This window comes from Haematobia irritans, chromosome 1 (genome assembly GCF_050003625.1).
Source record: "Haematobia irritans isolate KBUSLIRL chromosome 1, ASM5000362v1, whole genome shotgun sequence".
NCBI lineage: Eukaryota > Metazoa > Arthropoda > Insecta > Diptera > Muscidae > Haematobia > Haematobia irritans.
The window spans coordinates 95,183,749-95,202,865 of record NC_134397.1 but is presented as its reverse complement, the minus strand read 5'-3'; the positions used below and the strand labels follow the sequence as shown (position 1 = coordinate 95,202,865).

At 31.8% G+C, this 19,117-nt stretch overlaps 1 protein-coding gene across 11 annotated transcripts in view; it reads left to right on the top strand.

Annotated features, from left to right (window-relative positions):
• fru (sex determination protein fruitless) overlaps window positions 1-19,117 on the top strand; it is a 1,011,467-nt gene that overhangs the window by 650,434 nt on the left and 341,916 nt on the right. Inside the window, exons 1-2 of one of the 11 annotated variants that reach the window (XM_075291182.1) lie at window positions 11,061-11,726; window positions 18,328-18,569. The exons of 8 other annotated variants lie outside the window; for them this stretch is intronic. In XM_075291182.1, coding sequence (XP_075147297.1) covers window positions 18,562-18,569 — 8 coding nt within the window. In that variant the 5' untranslated portion in view covers window positions 11,061-11,726; window positions 18,328-18,561. Of the gene's footprint in view, window positions 1-11,060; window positions 11,727-18,327; window positions 18,570-19,117 lie in introns of those variants that run through there. 2 more of the 11 variants (XM_075291184.1, XM_075291190.1) reach the window with 2 other exon arrangements.

Genomic DNA, 19,117 nt, shown 5'->3' with positions numbered 1-19,117 from the left:
CAAATATCAACAACAAATCTGAGACCAGAAGCAGCATCAACAATTCTGCCATGGACCGGTCATAATAATGTGCAAGGGCCAAAAAACACAAAAACTGATATAAAACAACACATTAATTACAATACAAAACAGAAAACCAGCAAGCAAAAGTGAACTAGCAAAGCTATTATTATATACAACCAATAAATTCGAATAGTTTTTGATACCCAGTAAAAACGTCCAAAATGCATGCAAACAAACTCACACAATGCGTTCTTCCGGCATGCTCTTGGATTTCCAACAAACTAATTTATTACGATGTATTGCCGCCACCAACATCATCGGCTCGAGTGCACAGTGTGTCATATTTTTAAATTCGTGGGGCAAAAATGTATTTATGGAATTCATATGGACCAGTAAAATTTTGGCATACTGTGGGAATTTTTACCGGACATTGTTTTCCCACACTGGATAAAAGCGTACCATAATTTCACAAAAGAGTATCCCAATTTTTATGAAACCAAAGACAGCAACTGTGCAAAAACACTTGCCGATGTTAAGGTTTCTTACAACTTGTTAACATTGTCTTCTAAATTCTTAGTTAGTCCCAGTGTAGCCAAGTGATATTGAAATACGGGAGAGCGGTGTATATGAGGATTATATCAAACATATACCAGTATAAAGGAAATTTGATATATCAATTAATGGTTCTAGATTTACAATTTTTAATCAAATCGGATAAAAATGTCGGTTTTCTAGATTCAAGAATTCAAATCGGAAGATCGCCCTTTATTGAGGTTAGACGAAACCGATACACTTCTTATACCACACACACATTTGCGAACCTATAATAACTTAAGATTTCAATTTTCAAGCAAATCGGATAGAAATTGCAATGTCTCGATGATAAAGAACGCAAAACATGGGTCGATATAGCCCATTTTCAAACTTGATCTACCTGCAGACAAAAGAATTTCAACACGATAACTTCATTATTGAAGGCTGTAGCGTGATTACAAAAGACATTTGATCAAATACATTGTTTTTGGATTTATACTATATATATTTAAATAAAATAAAATAAAATATAATATTTAATTAAGAAGAAATTGGTCTATAATTTGGTCATGAGCACTATTAAGGTCGGGCAGCAGAACCGAATTATGAAGGTAGCAATAACCGATGTCGTCGGCAGACCCAACCTACACCATATGAGATATTAGTTGTGTCGACCGAATCAGTCGCGTGACACAACTGCCAACTGGTAGTTGCTATAACTGCCAAAAGGAGGTTGGCAATAAATTCGATTGTCACAACCAATCTGTATTCTCTGCAGTGTACGATTTGTTAGAAGTAAATAAGAAATTTAAGGGTTAATCCCCCATGGTCCCCCATTCGGATTTTCTTAATAAAGGGTGATTTGTTAAGAGCTTGATAACTTTTTTTAAAAAAAAAACGCATAAAATTTGCAAAATCTCATCGGTTCTTTATTTGAAACGTTAGATTGGTCCATGACATTTACTTTTTGAAGATAATTTCATTTAAATGTTGACCGCGGCTGCGTCTTAGGTGGTCCATTCGGAAAGTCCAATTTTGGGCAACTTTTTCGAGCATTTCGGCCGGAATAGCCCGAATTTCTTCGGAAATGTTGTCTTCCAAAGCTGGAATAGTTGCTGGCTTATTTCTGTAGACTTTAGACTTGACGTAGCCCCACAAAAAATAGTCTAAAGGCGTCAAATCGCATCATCTTGGTGGCCAACTTACCGGTCCATTTCTTGAGATGAATTGTTCTCCGAAGTTTTCCCTCAAAATGGCCATAGAATCGCGAGCTGTGTAGCATGTAGCGCCATCTTGTTGAAACCACATGTCAACCAAGTTCAGTTCTTCCATTTTTGGCAACAAAAAGTTTGTTAGCATCGAACGATAGCGATCGCCATTCACCGTAACGTTGCGTCCAACAGCATCTTTGAAAAAATACGGTCCAATGATTCCACCAGCGTACAAACCACACCAAACAGTGCATTTTTCGGGATGCATGGGCAGTTCTTGAACGGCTTCTGGTTGCTCTTCACTCCAAATGCGGCAATTTTGCTTATTTACGTAGCCATTCAACCAGAAATGAGCCTCATCGCTGAACAAAATTTGTCGATATAAAAGCGGATTTTCTGCCACTGATTTTGGTAATAAAATTCAATGATTTGCAAGCGTTGCTCGTTAGTAAGTCTATTCATGATGAAATGTCAAAGCATACTGAGCATCTTTCTCTTTGACACCATGTCTGAAATCCCACGTGATCTGTCAAATACTAATGCATGAAAATCCTAACCTCAAAAGAATCACCCTTTACTAAAACTTACAAACTTATAAATTGGATATATAGTTCTCTTTAATGAGATGATCGAATTCGAATTGGATTTAATTCTGCGAGTATCTCTTTTTTTCGCTGTAAGGGAAGTAAAAATTTGCGATGCCGAATTTCGGAACAGGACGGAATATAAGGAATTTTTGTATTTAACTCTTAAAATGGTTTCAGGTGTTAAAGTTAACATACGATTTCCTAATTTGTTTTTAACCATGCCGAATATTAAAAATGTCCTCCCAAGGGAAGCATTTGAAAAGGGTAGCGAAAGCAATTTGTGTTGGTCTCCTGCGTATGCCTTTCTCCAAATTCATTTTACTCCATAAATAATTTTACCCAAAAAAACCCAAATGTTACTCCTAAAAACTCCCCAAGCGTGAAAAAACTCTAAATTTTGGGGAAACTCCCAACCTGACAACATTAGTTATATAATGAATGGTTAATAAATAATTAATAACCGATATAAACCAATTTTCGCTTTTTTTTTCGTGGGCTGTATATAATTATGGACATCGGTCCATAGACCAATTCTTTCATGATTTCATGGGAATGCATCGGATGAAATTTGCTCCTCCAAGGATCTTTGCAAATCAAATATGGAGCGGGTTTATATGGGACCTATACCTAAAAGTGGTCCGATATGACCCATTTGCAATGTCAACCGACCTACATCAATAACAACTACTTGTGCTAAGTTTCAATTGGAGGTTAGCGTGATTTTAACAGACGGACGGACATCACTAGATAGATTGGTATCTGAGACACTGTGCAGCGAATATAATGGAGTAGCCAAAAACGCTTCAATTAATATTAAAAAAAAAAACAAATATCGCTTCCATGCCCCACCCACCCACACATGCACACGCCCTGTATCAATACTGTATCAGAATTGACTTGCATAATTTGCGCACATTTTTTGAAGGTTCAAAACGGGTTTTGCTCTCTTTTTTAATTTTTATTTTTTTTTTTTATTTTTTTTTTTTTTAATTTTCTACAGAATGTTTTGTTTTAAATTACATACAGAAATATCAAGAACAACACCAAAAAACTACGATGATGAAAACAATCTATGATGATGGTGATGACAACGGTGGCGGCAGCAGCAGCAACACTCACAGTGGAACAATCAGAAATGGCAAATTAATTCTGTTTAAAAACTCACTCACATCTCCCCCAAAATGGACAAATTGAAATGGACAAAAACTGCACAAAGATATTGAATTGAATTCCACCAACTTTGTATTTCGTTGTAGTTCATTTCAGTTTGTTGGTGTTGTTTTGCAAGTTTTAAATGTTAATCTCAAGGGCGTATGACGCTTTATGCGCTGAGTGCGAAATAGCATTTGGCCAATGTTTAGACGCAATCTGAGTTCTGGGTGGTAGCCATTATAAGTCTTGGTTGCTTTTTTTATGACCATACCAATAGCACAATTTGAATGATAAGCTAACAAAAAATCATTTCGATGATTACAACGATTTAACGTGGGAGCATGTTGAAGCTGTGACATCCTTTTTACCTAGTTCCCGAAAGTCATCTACGTACCCTTATTATATTAAAAACCGTTCACTTGAATACAAAGATTTTCGGCCTTCCCCTACGGATTTTGATACTAATTCCGTGGCAAAGATGCTGCTCATTAAAATAAAGACATTTTTACGAAACAATCTAGCTTTAAATCTAGGCTCTATAAATTTAAAATTAGAATGGAAATCTCATTTTGGAATTTTCTTTCTTGTTTTACTTGCAAATTTCAAAGATTTGTGCCTAAACTTAAAGATGAAATTTCTAAGCAAATATTATGGCCTATCTTTTAATTAAAATATTGTTATAGAAATATTGTGCATAGAAAAATATATTTTTTTTTTCAATCACGAAATTAATTGATTCCCTTAATTTTTAATGGAAATGTATTCAATCACTAAAATGATAGTATCGATCACCAAAATCAATTAAAAAATTTATTAATTCCAATTAAAAGCTTAATTGATCCAATTAATTTTGGTGATTGATTTTTGTGTCAACTAAAAAATTTGTTGAACCAATTAAATTGTTAATTGAATATTTTTTTAAAATTTTGGTGATATTTTTCTCTGTATTCTAAAATTTAGGATGCATTATATTTCATATTTGATCAATATTTTCGAGAATGTTGCACCTTTTTACCAATCGAAATCGCCATAAATTTAGTTTCTTGTTTTTATTTTTTTACCCAATTATTTTGCACGGTTTTGATAACTTGAGTTTTGAAGTGAATAATCAATATTCAAAAAGTAATTGAACTAATTAATATTTTAACAGAAGAATTGCGCAATTAATTTGTAAAAGTTTTTTTAATTGATGTAATTTAATTTCAGCTTCAGTGGAAATATTTCGGAAATTTTATTTTCTATGTTCACAAAAATTTTTTCAGTCAGTTCTAACCCCTAGTATTTAGGTTAAACATAGAATTGGGCAGAACTCATTCACAAGAGCGAAATTCATCAACTGTGGTATCACAATGGACCGAATATTAGCTTGAAATAATTGTGGTAGTATCTAACCTTTTCGGCCAATAAATACAGAAATTATTATTAAGTTTTTACCCCATCAACCCATACATCTGAAAATAAAAAAAGTATCAAATTTACTTGCTAAATTTGATCAAAACTGCCCACACATTTGTTGATCGAGTTTCATATAAGTTTTTGACTATAAAACTCTATATCATATATTTGCCCTGTTTTGGTTGGCACTTTCTTAATTAAATATATATTATTAATTTTTTTTTTTAATTTACAAATTCTTATATTACATAACTTCGCCATCATGTGATGATCCAAATTGACATTAATAGTTCAAAGATCCAATTTTGCAGCCTTCGATCTGTACGTACGCTCCACAGATACTTGGGGAAATTTGTTCAATGTGAAAGCGAATCAATATTTAAACATGAAAGTTGTACAGACCTCACATTGAGAACTGGTGTTTATTCAATTCAACATCAACGTATTTGTTTAACACTATTTGGATTGTTATTTCATACCTTTTATAATTTCCTAAATTTCTCAATATAGCACAGATGTTTTCGGTAAACAAACAATGAACATTTGTACAAATTTGCAAGACACCAATATCATCACCTCCACAAAAAGAATTCATTATTTTTTGTTTTGCACCAAAAAACAGCCCGGAACATAAAGGCCAACCAAAAAAGTAAATTTACACCCGATTCTTTGGGGTGAGTGAATAAATGTGCCCTTATTATTAATGTCTTACTTTAATGAATAAAGGAACAAAGGCACGAGTCTTGATGTAGGAACACTTCTTGGGCGCAATTCGCATTTAAAACAGTCAAATTTCATATTATTTTTTTTTTATGAAGCATAGCCCTTTGCAAACGTGGCATTTGTATTTTTTAAATATTCACACTAACTTTAATTTATTAAAATTAATTTATTATTTATTTAATTTATTAAAAAAGTTTCGTTATTTAACAAAATCATAATAATAACGAAATGTTTCATAGTATTTATGAACTTGCTTCATTAGCTCAATTTTAATGGCAGATTTTGTTAATATTACAAAACTTTTTCTACCTGTGTATAAAATATGTAACTTATAGCTAAAAAAAGTCCTTAATATAAAGCAGTAACAACGGATGCTTTTGAACTTCAAAAAAGCATTTTAAGGACATTTCAATCAAGGAATTGTTTCAATTTTTATAATAATACAACACTCGTAATATTAACGATTCCAACAACAGCACACTGAAAAAATAGTGAACCCACCAGGAAGAAATTTTTGGTTAATTTTCGAAAATTTTGAATATTTTTAGAAAATTTTAACTAAACAGTATTACAAACGCTGACATGTCGCCGATATCACAAAAATAAGTAAATATTTTTCGACAAATGCAAGAAAATTTATTATGCATAATTAATTTTTTTCACTTGTCAAAGAAAACTTTGTAGTTTGAAGGACAAACTTGGAGTTAAAAAATGCAAGAATGTCTTTAGTGACATACGAAGTTCAAGATGAACGAATTTTTGGTAAAATTTACAAATTTAAAGAAATAATGAACTATTTTGTGGGAAGCGCGAATTTTGTAAATCTTTTTGCTTAATTTGAGGATAATTTTTTCCCGTTTTTTAGTTAACTTATGCAAAAAATTATTAGAGTAAATGAAACTTTCTCCAAACATAATAATTCCATGAACTAAAATAAAGTTAAATTGGCTTTAGTGAAATAGAGAGTTCACTTTTTTTAGTGCAATAATTAAATGGAAATTCAGCAAAGGAAACTGCCTTATCTTGTTTAGCTGACAAAAATTACTAGCACAACTAAATTAAATTGCGTAATAATTGGAAGCTGTACATTGTCATATTGCCAATATCGATGTTTTTCGAAAAAAAAAACTCCCAACCAACAATATTCGAAGCTGGTTTTATTCTTAGCCAGATTTTATTTTAATATTCTCAAGCCAAAAATGTTTTTAACATAAAGAAAAGTTTGTTTAAAGACCTTAACGAAAGGACACAAATTTCACACACATAAACTTTATATTAATAAAATTGTCTTTCTTTAAAAGAGGTTTGTCCTTGAAATGTTGAAACTTGAGTGTGTCGCAAACATGTTATGCTAGTTTATGAACATAATATGCTTGCATGTTGTTGACAATTGGTGTATAATCCGTCAATTTCCATGAAAAATGTCTCCTCACTAGAAATCGAGAACGTCCATATACAGACTTTCGCTCCCAATAATAAAAAATTAAAAATAAAACATTTCCAGGAAAAAAATGTATCCTCTAACGTTTCCTCACGAAACTTTTTAACATGCAATATGTACAGTTTTTTTCGGTGTATTCTTTTAGAACAAGAGAAATTATATTCCTACGGCAATTATGTTTTCAGTGTATGTAATATTATTAATTATAATAATAAAATAATTTTGTTGTGTGTCACACATGAAAGATTACTATGAATATTGAAAACATAAAATAAATACTCATACGGCAACACTGACCACCGACCGCACTCACACCCATAACGCCTCTTTTTTCTTTCAGAGAAAATTTTCTCTTTATTCTCTTAAGAGAGCTGGTGAAAGCTTCATTTAAGGGGAGCTGACAAATGTACAAACGACCTTGCGGTTTAGCATGAGTACATACACTTTATTTCCCGCTCACGTTCTCACATTCGGACAGTGTTGCCAGTATTTTCCGGGCTCTTGTCCCAAAAATGGAACGCTTTATTCCCAAAAACCCCCAATTTAATTTAAAATTCCCCATAAAAATCCCTAAGAAATTTTTGGATAGTTTTTTGAAAAAAAAGTAAACGAATAGACTCTGCTGTGGAAAATCCGTAAAAAAAATATAAAATAAAATAAAAATCTGCAATTTTTGTTATACCAGTTTGCGAGTTACATAAAGATGAAGATTTCAAAACACAAAACCAGTAGACGGGTGCTGAAAATATCATCCGATACCAGCCCTCATCAGAGTTAATTATTGGTATGAAGAGTCATCGAGTCATCTTATGCAAATCCTCTTCTAACATATAGTCAAGAAATAAAATTGGCTTATCGATCAAAACGCATTGCTGTCCCGATATGAACTCTACTCTATATGTATGGGATATGGGATATTTTTTCAAAATCAGTGATGTACGCAGATGAGTCCTTACGAAATAATTTCACAATAGCAAACAATTTCTTAGGAAAAAAGAGTAAATTGTAAAAAAACTCTTGGGCCACCCAAATAAATTCCGTGGAATAAACAGGAGGAAAGTTTTTTTTATATTTTTGAGAATCTCTGTACTTCTTTAAGCCTTTTTTAAGCATGTAGAAGTAAAGAATTTCATATAAACCATAGTTCTTACTCTGATAATTATACTGAACAGATTTCGAAAATTCCCCACCAAATACCCAAGTCCCCAACTCAAAAATTTTGTTCCCATCCACGAAAAAATATCCCCTATTTGGGGAAAAATCCCCAATACTGGCAACACTGCATTCGGATCATATTAGAAAGAGTAGAAATGTAAACAGATTTTTTTTTTAACTATACATCTGCAAGAGCTTTTCTTGTCGTCCATAATCGTAATGGAAAATATTCACCCATACATATGTATATGGGATCAAATCGATAAACCAAAAGAGATATTGAACAGTACTATGTAAGGGGAAACTAACTGTAAAGTAAGCAAGTTGACTTAAATGGCCATCCACATGATTAGATATAATCGCAGCCGCTTTGCAACATTAAGATGAGTGAGTTTGGAGACCTTTATGGTCACATTGGGTAAATATCTAATGAATTTTATTAAACATTCGGTTTTGGGGTCATAATATCAATTTCATGTTATTTTTCATAAAATATGGACTTACTCTGGCAAAGAATATTTTATTGTAATGTCATTTGCCCAGTGTAACCATACCTGAAGAGACTCATTTGTTGTACGCCACTATAATGTTGTTTTGTACGTAAATACCTTTGACCATATTTGCAAAGAACCAAAGTGCCAAATTGTTGGGCTTCGTTGGCGTATACATTATCGTCGACAGAACGGGTTTCTTGCTCTGTCTGAATTTGATAAACAGAGAGTGACAGACAGAGAAATACATATACATATTGTGTTTCTCTTAATACATAAAGAGAAACGACGAATTTCTTCTCTTTACAGACAATGTTGAGTAAATAAAACGAATCTTTCAGATACTAATACGAATATTCTTCGAAGATGATCAAACACTACCAAGCGTTTAAGTTTTGCACGTTTTTCCCACTTCGCTCAATGGCGTTGTATTCATTGTTTGTATTGCGTTTTCAGCGCCCGAATGGTTTTGTTTTCTACTAGCGTTATAGCGATAGAATCGAAGAGGAATGTTGGAAGGTTTACAATATTGCCGAATTTTAAGAATTTTGCTAACATTTCTACACCCAAACATACATGTGAGTGTGCTTCTTTGCATTTAGGTATCTATAGACCCACGAGTGGAATATGGAAAATAATCATACTACATTGGAAAAAAAATATATAGTCAGATTCAAAGTTTTGTCTATATTTTAATTAAAATGCGCATTCGCTGGTGACATTAATGCGCATTCGCTGGTGACATTAAGCGGTGAGGCTATCTACTTATCGGACCACCTGTATAGTATCGGCATCTATTTGAAATAACTATCTTGTATTTATATGAAATTGAGCACTTATGATTTCACCACTATAATTTTAATTGATTTTTTTTTTGAATTGCCGAACAAATTAATAAAACAATGGAAATTAAATTAAATTTTTAGATCATTTTTGTTGTTTTGATTTGCGAATTCGTAAACCAGAACAGGGGGAAATATTTCGGGAGCATTTTGACTTGGAGCTAAATATATTTGACAACATCTTCCAAAATTTGAAGAAAAGAAAATTTCATTAAAATTTTTTACTACCAGTGTATGCCCTAAGGTGAAACATAATATGTTTGAACAATACAAACAATATTTTGTTTGCACCAATCCTGAAAATATATATGCTTGAAGCAAAATGTGTTTGGGGTATATGTTCTTCTGATCAATGTTCTAAACATAATATGTATCCCAAACACTTAATACATTATTTATAAACATCATAGGCTTACATTTAAACATATTATGTTAAAAATTTGTTCCAACCAAAATTTTTACCTAAACATCAGCTATTCCTTTCTAATATTTTTTATTTGAACTGGATAAGAAAGGCGCACCATCAACAGAGTATCTCAGAAATGTTACCAGATTTTTTGTTCAAAAAAATGGCAAAGTAAATAAATTTCTCTCGTACTTTCATACTAACTACAGTGCAGAGCAAGAATATGCAAGAACGAACACCGATCAACTCTACAACTATGCGGTATATTTGCTGATTGTTTCTTCCAAAGCGAACGTAGCAATGAAATGCCGTTCAGCATTTGAGAGAAGATGTTAATACGAGTGTCTAGTGTGTGTGAGTGGGTATCGATGTGCATTTGGATATGATGCGCGAATCATGTGGCACATGTTTTCTTCTTTTGCAGTGTCGAGGACTGGTCACCATCAGTGGATGGCTCCAAAGAAACATTCAGCACACATGACCAAGAAAGGCACAACAACAAGAAAAAGAATCAAACAACGGCCAAACAATTCTTAGATACGATGGTAGCCTTAGAACCTGTCTCAAACACGAACCAACATGGGCCAGAAGAACCTGATTCATTTATAAGCTGTGCACTGTGCGCATTAAGAAATCTTTCTAACTGCGCAAGCGGTTAATGTACCTCTACAACTTCCACAAAACCACTACTGTTTGCATTCAATGCAGCTGCAACTGAAACCGAAGAACGGCATCTCCTGTTTACGGACCATAGGATCGACCGATTGACTGTTGTTGTTCTTGCTGTTGCCGTGGTTATTTTTCTTACCTCCCTCCCCTCCCCCTTCAACCAATTCCTCCATGCATGTAACTTGTATCTCGTTGTAATAGAAGAACACTGCGTTTTGTTTGTTGTCGTTGTTGTTGTTGTTGATGATGATGTTATTGCTGCTGGTTGTTGTCTAGTTTGTTGCTGGTTTCTAAGTAAAAAAAAAAAACAAAATAAAGTTTTGGCATTAGCTAATGCCATGGCCTGTTGCTGTTGCAAGAAGTACACACACACATACACTCACTTGCAACTGTCTATCTAATGCCTTTAGACTTTCCGCATTAGTTGCAGCATTTGCACCGAGCACTCGCTCCAAACAACTGCATCGGAAACGTTGTGGCACGCGAATCATACGGACAACAATCAATTCAGCACCATCATCTCTCTATCCGTTCTTAAACGCACTGTTAGTTAGCTGATCTGCCCTTTAAAAGAAAGAACCAAAAATAATCGCGAAGGGATATTTCTCCCACCGATAAAACCGCAATCAGTAACGCAATTCAAAAAACGCAAAATAGTGACAATAAATCCCCATGTACAAAACGGCTGCCACAATTGGTACCGAACACTAACAATAACAACAGTTGTTATTCCTCCTTCATGGCACATTGCAGTGCGTCGCCTTCATTGTGTTTTAGATGATGTCTTTGAAAATTCTTGTGCACGCACTTCTTGAGTTGTTGTGAAATATTTTGTGCTGGAAATCCAAGTTTGTTGTAATCCTCTGATAGTGATTTAATCCCCATAATTATCGGAAACAAAAATATAAGAAAAACAAACAAAAAGTGATGTAACTAGTGGCAATAATAAACAAAATAAATGTTATAACAAATACAGAACCATTCGGGTGTTTCATTCAATTCATTTCAATCTGAATACACTGTCAATATCTAACAACCTGCAATAAGACAATTTCATCCCATCAAGGTCAACTCTTATCAACGATCATCAACATTTTCATTATCACAAATACATCAGGTAATTCTTTGTAATTTTAATATTTTTAGGGTGTAAATATTAAAATAAACCCAGAGAAGAATTTGAAACTTTCGTAGTCATGTCGGTATCAAGTGGTGCGTCAATTATTAATCTGTTATTAAATATTCAATCAACAATATATTCGTATGTATTTACAATTTCATATAAAAATTTCAATAAAAATTCAATTCTTTTAAAATTCATTAAAAAGCAAAATCTAGAAAGTTTTCACAGAATCAATTATTACAATTACAATAATTGGGCATACAATTTAACTCAAAATACATACAAATTTCAGTCAATTTTGATAATTAAAAATGAAATATACTTTTTTCTGTGTATTATTAATGCAACGTTTGAAAGAAACAGTACGAATATCAATATACGGAAAGGAAAGGTACATTTTTTTGATAAACAAACGAAGACCCAAATGAAATAAGTTTTAATTTGTCCACGTTGAAGATCCAATTTCCAAAATTGTACATACATAAATATATTTTGATTTAACTGATCAAAAAAAAACATAATCAAACATTTGTCAGTGTAATATCAATACCATACGATAAAAATATCATATATGTATGTATATCAATATTCCTGCTAATCACCAAACTAATGGATCGATTTATTTTTTTTTTTTAAATTCCTGAACTATATCTATTAAACAATTATTTAATTAATTCAATTAACAGTTTAATAATTTTTTTTTGTTGATTGAAAAATTTAATGAATCAAATTGTTTTATAAACAAAATAATTTTTGATAAAATTTCTGTTGACATTTCTCTCTGTAAATGATGAGATAAAGTTGGGACTTAGGTTTATTGAGAAAGCTAATGAATTCCAGCCACGGTTTGACTGTAATTCCTTACTTGACCGTGAATTCAAATAAATGTTGTCTCACAGTGACTGTTATTGTAGATATGGTGGATTAGGCTGTTTTTGAATTGACTAAAATTAAATGAAACTAAAAAAAATTAATTAGAATACACTATTGTCCTGCTCCTCTATCTCATTCGAATGCCTTCTCATGCAAATGAAACGAACTTTCAAAAATAGAAAAAAAAAAATGATTCGTATTCGTTTGATTTGCGGGAACAGGACATAAGTTTAGCTATGTTAAAAACAAATAATGTGAATTAAATTAAGGACCAACTGGATTAAAATTAGTCTTGTGTCGTTCCGGAACGAACTAGTCCCAATGAACGATTCACTAAAAGGAACGACTGTCACTAGTTCCATCTCTTTTGTTCTCATCGTTCATTTTGTCATTTAGTTTTATTTTCAATTTACGCTCCATCGTTCCGCGGATCGCAGTTTGATTTTTTACTTCTGTTTGGGCTATTTGCCAATTCATTCATTTTGGCGCTTATGTATTTAAATCATGATAGATTGATATGTTGCTATTTAATAGAATCATTAATTCCATCTGAGGCTCTTCACAAAAGGCAAAAAAATCGTTATTTCTAGCAACGAATAATTTTGTACAGAGTTTATTATTATTAAATCCAAAAAAATAAAAAATAAAAATCCATCCAATGAGTTTGGCTTTCTGAGTTTAGTTTTACTTCCTTAAATTTTCCATTCCATTCATTATTTTTTCTTACTATATTACTATAAACTATTTTAAGTAATTTCACTCAATTTTCCATATTTTTGTATCTTTCAATTGACCACGAAATTCGTTGCACAAAGTGAACGAACTATGTCAAGTCTGTCTTTAGTAGATGACAGTGATGACAAATATAAAAATCCGGAACGATGGAACGATTTGAAGGAACTGGTTCCTTTGTACAAAAGGAACGATGAGTCCGAATCACTACGGTGAACGAGTTTGCCCAAGACTAATTAAAATAAGTTTACTTAGCTTTGAGAAAATTACAATAAAAATTTTTATATCAAAATAATTTAATTAAATTGAAAATAAATGTGAATTTGAATTAAACAAATATTACACTAAAACAAATTATCAGAAAATTCTGCGATTGCATTTTTAGTTGTACTAAATTCGTTCATATGTGTACGGTTGACTTGATCCTAAATAATTAACTACACGGACAAAAAAAAGACTGTTTTTCATATGTTTGTATGTAAAAATTACAAACATATGAAATCGAAAACGTGTTCCGAAAACGTTTTTCGTTTGCTAGAGTTTTTGCATTTCTTTGAAAATTTTAAACTTTTAGCACCAAAAAAATTTTTATTTTTTCTATAAAAAAAAATATTTTTGAACCAAACACACAGCAGATTTCGTTTATATCAAGCACGGTTCTTTTCTGACTTTAAGTCTTTAAAAAGACACATTTTACAGTTTCATAGTATAAATTTAATACAGTAGTATGTAATGTTGAACACCTTTTCGGAATCTTACGAACATATCTGGAATATATGTAAACAATAAAAAATTTGGTGTTCGGTCGAAGCAGGGATCGAACCCACGACCCTTGATATGCAAGGCGGACGTAGCAAGCACTTCTCCACGGTGCCCATAAATATAACTTATATGGATAATTATCTATTAAGGTGAGTACTACACACAAAAAAAATTCACGAAAATTTTTCCAATTAAAATTTTAATTGAGTTTTAAAAAATATTCAATTAAAAATTTAATTGATTCAACAAATTTTTTAATTGAAACAAAAATCAATCACAAAAATAACAGTATCAATTAATTTTTTAATTGGATCAATTAACTTTTTAATTGACCTTCAATTAATTTTTTAATTGATACTATCATTTCTGTGATTGAAGACATTTCAAATAAAAATTAATTGGATCAATTAATTTCGTGATTGAATCAGAAAAAAAATTTTTTGTGTGTATGTTCGGTTTTTTCACCAAAACACTAAGTTAAAAGTACAAATATATTTATGAAGACGATTATATTTTGATCGAGCCTTGCCAAATAATGGATGGAAGAGATCCAAGGAATTGATTGCAAATAATTTTATATTTCTAACCACCATTTTCATGAAGCTCCGTTAGTGCTACGTTAGCTAACGAACTTTTATTATCTACATATCTGTCATCTTGCGTATATATTCCATATGCCAGTTAGAAACTTAACTGCTGAAAATTTTTCAGTTAATGTTAACCGGAGAAAAGATATTTCCATTTATCTTTCTGTTAACTGGCAGTTAAAGCCTAACGGAGCTACATGAAAATGGCCGTAAATTAGTTAATTAAAAAAATAACCGTGAGAACAAGCTGGTTTTCAGCTTGAAAACTGAACATAGTACTCAGCTTTAATGACAATAACAGCTACATAGCTCAGTGGATAGTGCGTTGGCGTACAAATTTCATGGTACGCGGTTCGATTCTCCGTTCAGGCGAAATTTTAAAAATTCATAAAATCGAATAATTTTTTCTACATTATTTGTATTACAGAAAAAGGTGCTATGAACTCAAAAAAAAAAACTTCGTGGAAGTGAGAAACATGTGAGGGAAAATGCAATTAACCAGAAAAGATAGTTTTTTTTTTTGAGTTAGTCTTTATGAAATTGTTTTTACATCCTGGAAAAGAGTAAACGTTTATCACAAAAAGTATATACTTTTTGAGAAACGAACTTTGTTTGTCTAAAATTTCGTTTGGGAAGAAAAAAATATTTTTTGTCTAAAAACTACTTAAAGCTAAATAATTCTGATTGCTATGAAGCCAGTTTAGTTAAATTCCCTTTATTCATTTATTCATAATAAAAATTATACAAAAGCCAGTATTAAGGATTTAAATTCGCTTGGAGAATAGGAAATTTTTCTGTCAAGAAAATTTTGTTGAACAATGTGGTGCATGTAGTCAAAATCAGAAATATTACAGAAATAATATTACTAAATTAATTAAACATATAATTTAATTAATCTTCGTTAATAAACTGGAAGATAGATGGCTTAATTAGAGAGTTAAACGACATCATTCATGTAAATAAAAGGAATTAAAGCCTTATCTTATGTTTTTGTTTAAATAAAACTTTTAATTTGTTCCTAAATCTTTTTTTCAGCTGTTTTATGAGTGACGATTTTTTGTAACGAATTGACGATTTTGACGAAAAATATTTTAAAAATTGACGTTTTTCTGCCCAAAATAGTTGGCACCACTGCATATATCATTCTTTTACGCATTCACAAATTCGCGAATATAATTACAGCAATACTCAATCAAACATGAGAAATTCATCTAAGCGCAATCTCTTCACCATCATTCCCTTCTGTTGGGGCAAAGGGGATAGTTTTCGATGTACGCACATATTCATATGTATGTGTGAATGTTTCTTTTTCTTTTCTTTTTTTGTCACATTTCCAAAATTGAAAAGAATTTTGCCTGTTAACCTACTGTCTTTATTCTCATATCACAGTGTCTGTTGTTGTTTTATATGAGGGATGTATATTTTCGATTTCATTTATAATCGCCTTAATGACGCGCCTTTTTTCGCTTTTGTCTTCGATGATGAGCATTCCATTCAGGTTTCTGCCAAAAAAGAGAGGATCGAGATTATTCTACTCTGTGGATGTTTGTTGTGTCTTTGCCGAAATTGTGAAATTGTTTGACTTCGTTCACCGGCACACACACACATACAAATTAATATTCCTGAATAAAAAAAATATATCTAAGGATGTCCTGAACAAGGAATTTAAACACGAAATTTTATTATAAAAATTGGTATAATTATCCGATTTTTATTGCAAATAAGCTCAAATAATATCAGAGAAATTCTCACTAAAGCATTGATAATAGCGCCTTAGATTAATGTGTCCATCTTCCCAAAATTTGCAATTGAATGGCTCTTAGGAATTTGAATATCCTGGCCAGACGCGAGAGGGTTTCTCACATAATACAAGCCTTTTTTCCCCCGAATAATTAGGCGATTGTGTTCACCAAACTGTGCATGAAGTATTCGTAATGTATTCGATATGATAACTTCAAACTGATTTCGACTTCAAGGAAATTCGATATTGTAAAAGCTATGAAAAATAGGGTATAGCGCTAACATGAATATGATATTAAGCAATTTTTTCGTAATTTTTCTCAATGCATGCATTTTCACTTTAGTTTTTAAATTTAATTTTTATTGACTTATTAATAATCTTCAATATTTGGGACCTTATGGTATACTTATTGGACTTTATTTTATTTTCTATTTGGGGTTTCATTGGTATCGTTATTATACTGGGATATAATTTCGTGTTGTTACCTTAAAATGAATTAATCTACAAATACAAATTTGATGAGCCTGAGTTTTTCTTTTTTTTTCAATCGAATCGGATGTTGTAAGTATTTTACTACCGAACTTAATGTTATTCCTATATTAGGATATTGAAGCATTCGATGTTTTTCGTCGTTTTGGCACATCCTAATACACTGGCTTATACTGGAATCGATACCTTAATTCCATACTATACTAAGTCGACCTATTATAATTTTGGCAAGGCAAGATATGTTATAAACTTCAATCAAACTCTTATGTGTATCAAACTAAAGCGATATTACTTTGAGAATATTAATTCAAATTAAAAATGAGCTGATTAACATTATTGGCTCAGAGACTTCTGGCTGTTTTGCAGCGGTGACTCATTGCCCATTTAGAAATATTATTTAAAATACCTTACACCAATGCATTGTCATATTTGCTTATACACATCTAACCCTTCTTTAATGTCTCGATTTTTTTTTTCGAATTTAAGCAACTTTGAGAATGTACTCAACGATAGGATACGTTTGGTATTTTATTTCCCTGATCCATTGTCTTATTTGATCTGTTCTGTTGTTTGTATTCTTTAGAATTTCTTGTAAAATAATCTCTCGTTTTTAGAACGAATATCGTGGTTGTTTACCACGTGTTTGATCTAATCATTCACCCATTTATATGGGAGGTATTCTTTGGGATGAACGCGAAACAACCATTATTACAGTGTCATATTTACAGCTTTATTATCTCTTGGAACGAATAGATTTTGGAATGTGATTGCATAGTGTTAGTGGTCGACAGTTTCACAAATCTAATACTCAGCTCAGCAAAAAGTTTACTTAGATTGAAAGATGTGGAGATCGACACATTTTCGCAATTATGAGGCAAATCAAAAAAAAAACCCAACTTTAAATCTAAGTTTTAAAAACTTAGGTGGCAGATCATTCATTTATCACATTTCCCATTTTATTTCTCAGATGTATTAAGAAAGGCATTTTCGAACGGATAATTGTGTCAGTCTTAAAATCTAAAAATAATCATAATGCAAAATATCTTTAGATCATGGAGCCAACATCCATCAACTAAATCTCAGGCGATATTTAAAGATTTTTTTGTTTAATTATTTTTCTGTACACAAAAAATACATATGCATAAATTCGATAAGAAATACTTTCATCTCAAGATCAGTTGCTTCCTTTAAAAATATCATTATTCTAGACATATGTCAATACCAAAATCCTTACATAAACGTGAAAATCTCAAAATTATAATATATACATTGATATGCCATTTTATTTTTTTATAAAATCTTTTTCCTTACTTAAAAAATAATAATAATTTTACTTATAATTGATTACAAAGCCTTTGTTTATTCTTTTTGGTATCAGCATGAAAAATTATTGTTTTGTTTTTCTTTTCAGTTCAATTACAACAAACTCCAATTTCAAGTTTATTGTTTTGTCATTGACTTGCAGATTTAAAATTCCATGTAACAAATTGTCATTGGGTTTTGTGTTACAAATATTGAAACAATTAAAATTACACTATTGGCACACATCATTTCTAAACACTCAAAATCAAGTACTAGCGGTGAAGTCAAAAGGATATAGGAAATTGAAGTCAAGATAAATGTATTAATCGTGGTTTCTAGCAAAATGACAAGGTATGTTCAGTGAAATTTCTTTAAATTTAAGTATATTGCTGAGTGAACGCTCTATTTAAAGGGTGATTCTTTTGAGGTTAGGATTTTCATGCATTAGTATTTGACAGATCACGTGGGATTTCAGACATGGTGTCAAAGAGAAAGATGCTCAGTATGCTTTGACATTTCATCATGAATAGACTTACGATCTGCCACAACGTCGAATTTTCAGTGAATGGGCCCTAGAAAAGTTGGCAGAAAATCCGCTTTTTTATCGACAAATTTTGTTCAGCGATGAGGCTCATTTCTGGTTGAATGGCTACGTAAATAAGCAAAATTGCCGCATTTGGAGTGAAGAGCAACCAGAAGCCGTTCAAGAACTGCCCATGCATCCCGAAAAATTCACTGTTTGGTGTGGTTTGTACGCTGGTGGAATCATTGGACCGTATTTTTTCAAAGATGCTGTTGGACGCAACGTTACGGTGAATGGCGATCGCTATCGTTCGATGCTAACAAACTTTTTGTTGCCAAAAATGGAAGAACTGAACTTGGTTGACATGTGGTTTCAA